Source organism: Condylura cristata, unplaced genomic scaffold (genome assembly GCF_000260355.1).
Source record: "Condylura cristata isolate star-nosed mole 26May11 unplaced genomic scaffold, ConCri1.0 scaffold00032, whole genome shotgun sequence".
In the NCBI taxonomy this organism is placed as follows: Eukaryota; Metazoa; Chordata; class Mammalia; order Eulipotyphla; family Talpidae; genus Condylura; species Condylura cristata.
Window position 1 is genome coordinate 6,282,897 of NW_004567133.1, and position 10,359 is coordinate 6,293,255.

The 10,359-nt window shown below is 51.7% G+C and overlaps 1 protein-coding gene across 1 annotated transcript in view; it reads right to left on the reverse strand.

Annotated features, from left to right (window-relative positions):
- Window positions 1–10,359, reverse strand: part of IL4R (interleukin 4 receptor) — a 32,399-nt gene that overhangs the window by 11,681 nt on the left and 10,359 nt on the right. The window contains exons 2-4 of the mRNA XM_012732052.1: window positions 3,156–3,243; window positions 1,501–1,636; window positions 119–273 (exon numbers count right to left, since the gene is read on the reverse strand). Of these exons, the coding sequence (XP_012587506.1) occupies window positions 119–273; window positions 1,501–1,636; window positions 3,156–3,225 (361 nt within the window). The 5' untranslated portion in view covers window positions 3,226–3,243. The remainder of the gene's footprint in view (window positions 1–118; window positions 274–1,500; window positions 1,637–3,155; window positions 3,244–10,359) is intronic.

Genomic DNA, 10,359 nt, shown 5'->3' on the forward strand with positions numbered 1-10,359 from the left:
AGGGGCAGGACCCCCTTTATGTTTGGGGAAAGGTAGGAGGCTGCTGCCCCCTCAACCCCTCCCCTGCCCCAGAGTCCCGGGGGCTGGCCTGCACCCCAGCCCGCCCTGCTCCGCTCACCATGTTCGCTGGGTGTGAAGTTGCTGCTCCACAGCAGCTGCCTCCCAGCCCACAGGTTCAGCTCGTAGACGTCGGCCCCAGCAATGCTGTCTTCGGCCAGAATCTGGCACACACACACTGAGTCCTCTTTGTTATTGGGGATACACGTGTGGTTTCTGCAGACAAGGGTGGTGGTTAGAATGGCTGTGTGCAGGCTGGATGTGACCCACGCATCTCCGGGACATGCCTCCAGGCACTACGGGCTCGGCAGTGTCTACTGCACGCCTGGCTTGCTGCCTGTGATGCATGTTTGGGCACCAGAGCTTCATCTCAATGTGCCACCTCAACTTGCCAACACCACGTCTCATGGGCTAGGCCAGGGGTCGGCAAACATCTCCTGGAAAAGGTCAGAGAGTAAATATTTTGGACTTTGAAGGTCATTTTCTGTCCAACTATTCAATTCTGTTGCTGCAGCACAAAAGCAGCCATAGGCAATACTAAACAGATAAGCATGTCTGTGTGCCACTAAAACTACTTACAGAGACAGGTGGTGGCACGATTGGCCTGTGGCCCGCGTCTGCAGTTTCCTGGTACAGACCAATGTCCCAAGCGCAAAGCTCTGCCCTGCCACTGTAGCACATCCTGGAAAGCCACCTGTCTGTGAGCCCTATGTCTGGCGTACTGTGTATCTCCCCTGTCCCTGCCACACCTGCTGTGTGTGCCCATCAATCATGGGCACATGTGACAGCACCTGCATACCAGGATTCTTTCAGGTAACCACTTGAAACGATGCACCCCACCTTCTATGGTGCACCAACCATCAAGGTGAACGCTCCACTCGAGACAAATGTCTAAACACCCAAGTGTGATCGGGCATCTCTTAGGCCACTCTTATTTAAAAAAAAAAAAAAAAAAGGCGATGGCCATTTTCACTCTTTCACAAGTGCCTGGTGGACTTTTCCAGAAGCTACATGCCAGGTGATGTCACCACTCTGATGACGTGTTGAATGTGGGTGTGTGTGTTACTGTGCTGTAAATTTCTGTCTTTGTTTCTAACAGGGTAAATACTGATCTACATAAGTTACTTTGACAAAAACGTTTGGTGGGATCACTAATTTTATTTAATGAAAGTAATATTGGTTTTATTAATTTTAAGCAGGCAAGTAGGTCCTGAAGCCAAAAAGTGTGAGAACCACTGGTCTACACCAATAGCCCACCCACCTGTGCATGCTACGTCTCAGTGACTGTCATGGTGACATACTCACCGTGTCTTACACAGGTCGTGGGCACCTCACCTCTAGGACCATGCCAAGATAGCTGCAGTCAGGGCACCATGGGACAGGCCAACTCTCAGCCTGAGGGCACAGGCTCCCAACCCTCCCAGCACCCCAGCACAGACTTACTCATAGCCCATGTATTTGAGCTGGTAGGACAGGTGAAACTCAGCACTGCAGTTGGTGGGGCCATCCAGCTTCCACTCACAAGAGGAGTCGATGTAGTTAGTGAGGCAGGTGGGCTCGTGCGAGACTTTCACACTCCCTGGGGAGACATGGGATCCTTGAGCACCGGGGCCTGCCCAGCAAGGGGAGTCGACGCCGCAGGCACACGTCAGAAGCCCGCCCAAGTGGGACCGTGGGCCGGGACCTTCTGCGTGCTGACCTTCACAGAGCCGGGGCCAGGACCAGGGCTCCTGGAGCTTGCCAGCTGGCACAGGAGTAATTTCTGGAGCTAAAGATATACCCTCAGGAGTAGGAACCTTATCAGGGCATAGCCAAAGGCACCACTAGCTTTGGCAAACCCGACTGCTTGGCTTGGCCAGATTAAAGGAAGATAAGGGCAGTGCAAGGCATGCCATTCCACCGGGCAGGCATCTGCCCTGCAGCAGTGTGAGCTGGGGGGGCGGGGGGAGCTGACTCCCATTTGCCCAATTCCTGTCTCCGTGTCCTCTCTGCATGCAGAAGGCTGCTCTCTGGTCCTGTCACTCCGGCTTCCAGTGGGGTTCCACCAGTACTGAAGGGTAGGATGAGGGATTCTTCTAGTTAGTTGGTGGTAGAGCTGGAACCTGACCCCAGCAGGTTGTATGCTAGGTTTGCCAGATCATCCCAAAGCCCTCACCCCCCACCCCCAGGCCACCAAGCACCCGATCACTAGGCACCTGCTTGCTCCCGGGCCCAGCACAGGATCCACTGTAATTGGCACCTGTTTGTACTTGTTCATCAGACCAAGGACTTCCGTGCTAAGGGAAGTCCTAGCTATCTCACACATACCTCAAACTCACTCCATGTCCAAGACAAACTTCTGAATCCCTACCCACCAAACAAACCAAAAGTCAATACACCCCTCTGCCTCTCAGAAGTGACAACCACATCCTTCCCAGTCACTCAGGTCAGAATCCAAGTCGTTCTTGGCACCTCTCTCCTCCCCTTCAAACTGTCCTTAATCTACCTTCCAGATGGGTCCGCAGCCAAGCCCTTGCACCTCCTCCCCGGTCGGTCTGAGGCAGCAGCACCTCCCCTGTGGCCTGCCAGCTTCCAGCCTTCACGGGGTCCTTCCCATAAGGGACTCAATGAAAGGTCCCTTCTCTGCTCAGACTCTGCAAGGTCCTGTTCGACTCGTGGCCCCTTTCCTCCCCGCCTCCTGTTGCCCTTCCTTCCGGCCACCGCTCTGGTGACATCTCAGACGGCCCTCTCCATCCCCTAGATTTTTGTGTGACTCTCTGTTCCTTCGTCTTTGCTCAACTGTCACCCAAAGGGGGGCTTCTCTAAGCTCCTATTTTAAATTGGAATTCTGCTCCCCCGCCTTTCCAATCTTTCCTACTCTGTGCAATACTGACTTTTTTTTTGCCAAAAATATTTTCCATCAGTGAAGATTTCCAAAATTTTCCAAATTTGTTTATTTTTACGGACCCTTGTCACTGACAAGTCCTCCCCCTAAAATTTATGTCCTTCAGGGATCTCTGGGCTGTTCATGGATTAGCCCGGGAGCCTGGCACCTAAAATCAGTAAATATGTGCTGGATGAATGAATGGCTGAATGACAGGTGGGAAGTGGTGACTTACCAGCACCTGCTGCCCACACCAGGATCAGGCAACTCACAGGGAAGGTGATTCTGGAGCAAAACCACCCCATTGGGAGATCCCAGGCTGCCTGCTGAGAGAAAGGTGTCTGGTTAGTGCTGACTGTGGGCTCCCACCACTCTGCCCTCCTCCCCCGCCATCTGTGCCTCTGCCAACGAACCCCTCTCACTCACCAGAGCTGTTTATAATCATGAAACAGAACCCGATATACACAGCCGGCCAGGGCACGTTTGCCCCAAAAACACTTCTTTAAAAAAAAAAAAAAAAAAAACACAAACCCACACCTGTTCAGTCTGAGCAAGTCTTCAGATTTCTGGAAGTTTACAGTGCACATGTGTGCAAAGAGCCTAGTAAGTCTTGCAATAAAAAAGGTAATTTCTTTTGCTTCACGCAAGCAGAGACTTACCAAATGTATTTCCATACCCAGCTTCTATTCTGGGTGTGTGTTACAAAACCCACACACAGAAACGACTTAGTTTCTCAAAATGTACTTTGGGGATGGTCATCGAACTGTTGAGCCTTGCACAGTGGCTTAGAGTCACAACCGGATCCACAGCCACTATCAAGATGCCGCTCAGTGTTAGCATTTCTAGCTCCTTGTCTAGCTCTTCCCTCCTCCTGTTCCACATCATCCTGCACAGCCCCGCTCCCTCCCCTCTTCTCCCTCTCCGGGAAGGACATTCTTCCTCTCCTTTGGACTCTGGAATCAACCTGCACCTAGCTTTGGCCAGCATGTTAGCGAAAGCGTCACATTTAAATCTGATGTCATTAATATTCCATAGCACTATGTTTAGAGCCAAAACACCCGACTCCGAGCATCACACTGCGTGTTCACGATTGAGTGCCAGCCCTTACTGTTTTTATTACTTCTCTATGGTAAGCAGCGTGGTGTCTATGCTCTTCCATGGAGCGCCGTCACCACATACTTTTGTGATTATTTCCTTAACTTGAAACACCTGCTTTGTCAGTTGCTCGTGAACCCTGAGTGGCTTAGCCCTTCTGCACCTGTTCCCCAGGCTGCGCACTGAGGCCACCTGCAGCTCCCATTTCCCTGGGGTGTTGTGAGGACCAACTGAGCTAACACATACCGAGTCCACAAAGAGTGACCTGCACACCCCAGTGACTTGGGCTCAGTCACCACTTAGAATCGTGAAGGAAAGCACTCAGAAGCAGAATCCTACAGGGCCAAGTAGGGGCACGCCCCTCCGAGTCCCTGGCAGATAATGCAAAGTACTGGGGCATTTTCCCTGGCAAAGCTGAGAGCATCTCTCTGTCCTGAACCCCATTCCGGTATGCATTTCTATCCTGTGGTCATATTCAGAAAAGCAGCTTCTAGGCCTCCTTCTGCCTAGCAGTTATGTGCTGCTAAGTTGCTATCTTTCAGAGCCTGGGCTTCTCTGTCACTCGGAAGTAACACCAAGTTCAACCTCAGAGGCTGTGTTGCAAAGGGGAAGAGAGGAGTTTACCTAAAGCACCCTGAAGTGTCTGGGCACAGTGCGGGGTGGATGTCACCACGGAGCCCCCAAGTGCCTGCCGGAATCTCTCCAGGGACCGTGTCCCACGGGAAGGCCCTCCTGAGCCAGCCGCCTCCCACTCGACCCCTCCCCCTACACAACCTGGGCTGGGTGTTACCACCACCTGCAACTCTTCACTTCCTGCTGCTCTTCATGAATACCTCCTTACCTTTCCTCCCACGCTCCCTCAGCCTCTCTCTGATTTATTCCTTATGAGTAAGTGAATACATTATTCCTTAACATTCAGAAAAACAAGCACATTTCCCAACATAACCACAACAGAGCATCAGATCAGGAAATGACACTGATGCATTGCTGTCATCTACTCCACAAACTTCATTTCCATCTTGCTAATTGCCTCAATAATGTCCTTTATAAAAATAATAGTCCAGGAGCCAGCCCTGGATCTGATTACCACATCCCCTCCCAGGCTGGGTCTATTCTGCAGGCAGGGCCCTGGGCATCTTGGAGAAACTGCTGACGCCAGCACCGGGGAGAACACGAGACAAGCCTGGAATTGTCGCTGTGCTGGACAGGAGGGTTCCATGACAAGTGGGGGCACCTCCAAAAGATGCAGGGGCCCACAAGGGCCAAGAGGGACATCATAATTGTCACCTTGCATGTAAAATCAGAGCCCAGGAGTCTTCAGCGACACAGACCACTAAGTGGTGGAGAGAGGGGCGCTCTATTCATCACAGCTGCCTTGCAACATCTCTGCACAGAACTATGTTAATTGCTATTGAGTCAAAATGCTAATGCCTTTATGGTACAGTGACTTGGCAGACACTACTTTGACCAAGTGGTCCGTGTAGTGGTCCGGAGACGGCACAAACCAAGGTCAAGGGCTTTGGGAAACAGGCCCTGAGAACACAATGCCGCCTCTCTGGAGCTCCTGCCCAAAATGGCCAGGGCACAGGATTGTCAGACAGGCCTGCATGGAGGGGCAGTCCCAGACGACCTGGCCAGTCCTTGTCTACAAGTGCCAGGCATGCAAAACGCAAGGCTGCGCGTGGGCAGCAGCCTTCCTTTCTCAACAGTCCGGTGGCTGGGTCATGTCTTGCTCTCTGCCGAGCTCCCGGTACCACAGGGGTGGCGGCTCAGGGCACGTACTCAAAAAGCGGTCCACCGGGACCTGAGGGGGGCCCTACTGGGTTCAGTACAGGACCATGGGGGAGACTGGGTACCTGCTCGACGCTCCAGCCCTCACCCTCACAGAGCCTGCGGTGAGGCGCAAGGAGGAGGGAGCAAGTGGGTGGTAGACCCATGAGGCCATACCCTCTGCGAAGGCCGGGTGACTTTCCCAGTGACTCACAAGCTGACAGAGGCCCACAGCATCCTGTGGCAAGGTGCACAGCCCTTTCTGCTCCAAATTTGAATAAAGAGAGAGGCCTACCTGCCTGTCCAAAGTCTTACTGCAGAAGGCTACGGTGGTGAAGTCCTCTAACTGAGCGGCGGAGTCCAGCGACACCATCAGGAAGACTGGTACTAGCTTTGAGCTGCTTTAGGGGGGCACATCCAGATGTGCATGTGTGGGTACACACACCCCCTTCAGCTGGCTTCCTGGGGCCCAGGCAACACTGCATTTCAGAAGGAACCACTGCACAGATGCAGCAAGAGGAAAGGACTCCCTGAACAGCACAAGCAGCCGAGGACAAAGGTGCAGCTACACAGAGGAATTAAGAATGATTGTCAGGGCCCTCCCTGGCGGTGCAAGGCTAGTTAAAGTGCAGCACTAGACTCTAGCTAGCCACAGCCACTGCAGCACAAGTTCGATCCCCGGCCAGGGAGCTGACCCACAGGGCGCAGCAGACCTCCCTGTCCTGCCTGCTGCTCCCCTCAGCAGTGGATTTCAGTCTATCTGCCTGTTTTGCTCCCTACTCTGTGTCTGGTGAATCCTCTTACCCCTCGCACCTCTGGCCTGTACCCCAGTCCTTGTATGCATAAATAAATCTTAAAAAAAAAAAGAAGAAGAAGAAGAATGATTCTCAAATAACCAGGGTCAGTGAGGTGGCAAAAGGAAATGATTTCAAGTTACAAGGGGCCTGGGGTCGCCAGCAGCCCGGATGGGGAGGTTCTGCAAGTTTTCCTTCTCTGATACGCTGTGTCCAGCTTGTTTGCATCCCTCACGGGCATGGCGCTCACTCCCAGGTCATGGTTGAGCAAAACCTCAAGGAACAGCCTCCTTATGATGTCGAGTCAAGGATTTAAGTCAACAAAATCCTGCTTCTCTGATCCTTCTGTTTGGTAACGACAGAGGATCCTTAGCAATCACAGGGATGGAGGTGAGGTGTGGGGAGGTGTGGGAGGTGGGGGAGGGGGAAGAGAGCACAGCAGGGCCGTGGAGGACAGGGGGCGCTTTGGTGGTGGGAAAACTGCAGTGACTGCACCTGAAGGGAGAAGTCCTTCAGTGTGAAAATGACTTTTTTTCAATCAAACATACATTATACTTAAAAAAAGTTATGGATTCAAATATGAAGATGTAAGATTCCAAAAAAAGAACAAAGCCTGCTAGTCAAGGCCTCAGAAGCATTACCTTATTGAATCTGCCCAGGATGGGGCTGCTATTCTCTTTCCACCTGAGAGCACCGAGATCAGCAAGGTCAGATAAGTTGCCCGTCAGGTTCCATGGCTGATGAGAAAGCAGAGCTAGAGTCAGACTCCAGATCTGCTGGTTTCTGATATAGCAATTCTTTCAGCTTCTCCTAGAGCCACAGGCTAAACCAACAAGATGAAATGAGTCGGGAAGAGCTGGCCATCCTGCTTGTCAACAGTAGCCCAGATACAGGACCAGAAAGCCTCACCTCGCAAGAGAAAAAGCCTAAGAATATATTGTCTATGATAACAGAGGCAAAGCAGGAACTTAAAAAGAAAAAGTTGGCAGAGTCATATTAACAGAGGTATAAGAGCCAGGACAAGGGAGGTGACAGTGCCCAACCAGACTTGCGTCCCTATGGTTTGAAGCTTGTTGAGAGAGAATGGCGCTAAGATAGAGGGGGTGTTATGAAGTCACTTAGCACTAGGACAGCTTTGCCTAAAAAGGCTCTGCCCCCCTGTATCCTGTAACTTCATCATTCACTTAACACAGTATTTACTACAAATAAACAAATTTGCTTCTAAATATTTTATAGACATTAATTTATTCTCAAAACAGCCCTATGATCCAGGTACTATTTTTTCCTGCATTTTCACTTGAGGAACTAAGGCATAGAAGAGTTCAGGGGCTTGCCTGCAGTTGCAGAGTAGTGACAGTCCTGGGACTCAGGCAAAGGCAGCAGACTTCAGAGTTGTGGCTCTAACTGCACCTCTGTCTAGAAGCCAGAGCCCTTACTGTTTTGGAGGTCACTGATCTGTCTGGACATTTGAGGCAAATCAAAACCCTCTTTCTAGAAAAATGCACACATTTAATTCTGTGTTCCATTTAGGGGATCCATGAATTGTTTTGGGGTCTTTGAACAGTGTTCTAGAAAAATTTTTCCAAAAACTCAGTTGGGGGCTGAAAGAATGAGTCTGGGGTTGGGGTGCAGGCTGGGGTGCTGCTAGCACTTGGTGCAGACATGACTCACCCCTCTCTTCAGTCTGAGATTTTAAACTAAGTCATGAACCTCTGCAGGGTGTGTTCTGGGGTGGGGGTGGGGGGGCGCAGACCCCCAGGGGTCCCCGTGCATCAAAGAGGAGCACCTCTGACTCAAAAGAATACCCAGGCCTCAGACTGAGAAAGGGAAACCCAAAAGTAAACACCGCGATTCCATTTCTGTGACATTCTTGAAATGACAGAGTTAGGGAAATGGAGAAGGATTCGTGGCTGGGGGGCGGGGAGCACAGAGGAGTGGAGGGAGGGAGGCCCCGGCTATAAAAGGCAACGCAGAGGAAGACCTGCACCTCGAGCCTGCTCTGTATCTTGGCCGTGGTGGTGGAGACACAAACCCGTGTGTGAGCGATGATAAGCCGCACGGAACACAGGTACGTGACACACTGGCCGGGTGCGTGTGTAAAAGCACGGATAGGCAGGGCAGGTGAAGCGAGCGCCCCGAACAAGACCGCAGGTCGTATCCATGCCAGCCTCCTGGCTGTGACATGGCACCCCTGTCTACTGAGCGCTCTTCCCCGGGGCGGGGGGGAAGCGGGGCATGAGGGACTCTCTAGAGAGTAAGAAATATACTCTCCAGTATTTCTTACAACTGCGTTTAAGTCTACGAGCTTCTTAAGTGTAAGAAAATGCCGAAGCAAAAGAAACGGGCCACTGGCCGGCTGTGGCCTCTCTCTGCCAGCTCCCCCCTGAGGGCAGATTGCCGCAGTCATGGGCCTGTCCCCCACCCCCACAGGCTGGGCACGACCAGTGGCATCTGACAGGGCTCCCCCTGTTGTCACCACAGGGCTCTGTTTATACCTGTTGTACACGTATCACCATCTCTAACCATATCACTGAGGTACATGCGTAAATGTTTATTTCAGGAGGTAGGTAGAAGGCTGAGATAGAACGATTTGGCTGCCAAAAATAAATAAATAAATAAAATGCTTTCAACTTCCCCAGATCAAAACACACTGTAAAGAAAACAGCAAGTAAGCAAAAGACCAGGAAAAGTTAGCAATCTATGTGCTGAGGGTGAACAGCCTGACAGAGGAACAAATCAGTAAGACAAACATCCCTTTAAGAAAAAATAGGCCAAGGACATAAGTGTTCACCACAGATACTCTGTGTTGGCGGATGAGAAACACACCCTACTCTGCTGCTAGTTCAGGATCACCTATACCATTAAATAGCTGTTAATAATTTCTCCCCCCAGGAGAAGACAAGCCCCTCCCTGGGTGAAGAAGTGTTTTGCCTCTGTGGGGGTCTGCCCCCCGACCCTACCTACACAGGGCCCAACCCATCACACACAGCATTTGCTCCATCCACATCTATGATATGAAAGATCGGTTACAATTCAGCAAGAATAAAATCAGGAATCTATTTTGAACACGGGGCACACACCAGTTTTGCCCTGATAATGACTGCCACCCAATAATTGCTATGTCCACGGTATACGTCTGGCTAGATGGTAAGTGACTGCACCATGCAGGTCAATGTCCTTTTCACACACCTCCAGGTATGATCAGAATCCCATCAGACAGTGGAGGGGCCCAAGGCACAGGGTCAGTGCATCCACGTGAGGCCACAGCGCCAGGGTTTGCGCCCAAGTGGGTCACTCCAGAACCCACGCACCTACTTGCTGTGTCCTGCTGTCTCCTGAAATCCAGTCCCTGCACCCCTGGGTGTGGGGTTGTTTGCTTCACTGGCCAAAGCTGAAAAGTGAGGCCTAGGGAGGGCAGGAGTCAAGGCCAAGGTCAGAGAGTTAGGACATGCATGTGGGTGAAGGCTGAGCTAGGAGGAGAGGCAAGGGGGTGGGAATACCCTCCTACCAGGGGTACACATTTAACTCATTCTTACTGTTTGGGGGGGAAGCGTCTTGAGATGTCAGAAACTGGGGGCTGTCCAGAAGCTACCTACTGAGCCGGACTCTACAGGGTATACAGACCTCTTGTCTTCTTTCCTCTCTTGGCCTGCAGGAAGAGGGGCATCAGCAGACAGGATGCAGTCAAGACAAGCGGAATGAGCCCCAAGACAAGCGGAATGAGCCCCAAGACAAGAGGAATGAGCCCCAAGACAAGAGGAATGAGCCCCAAGACAAGCG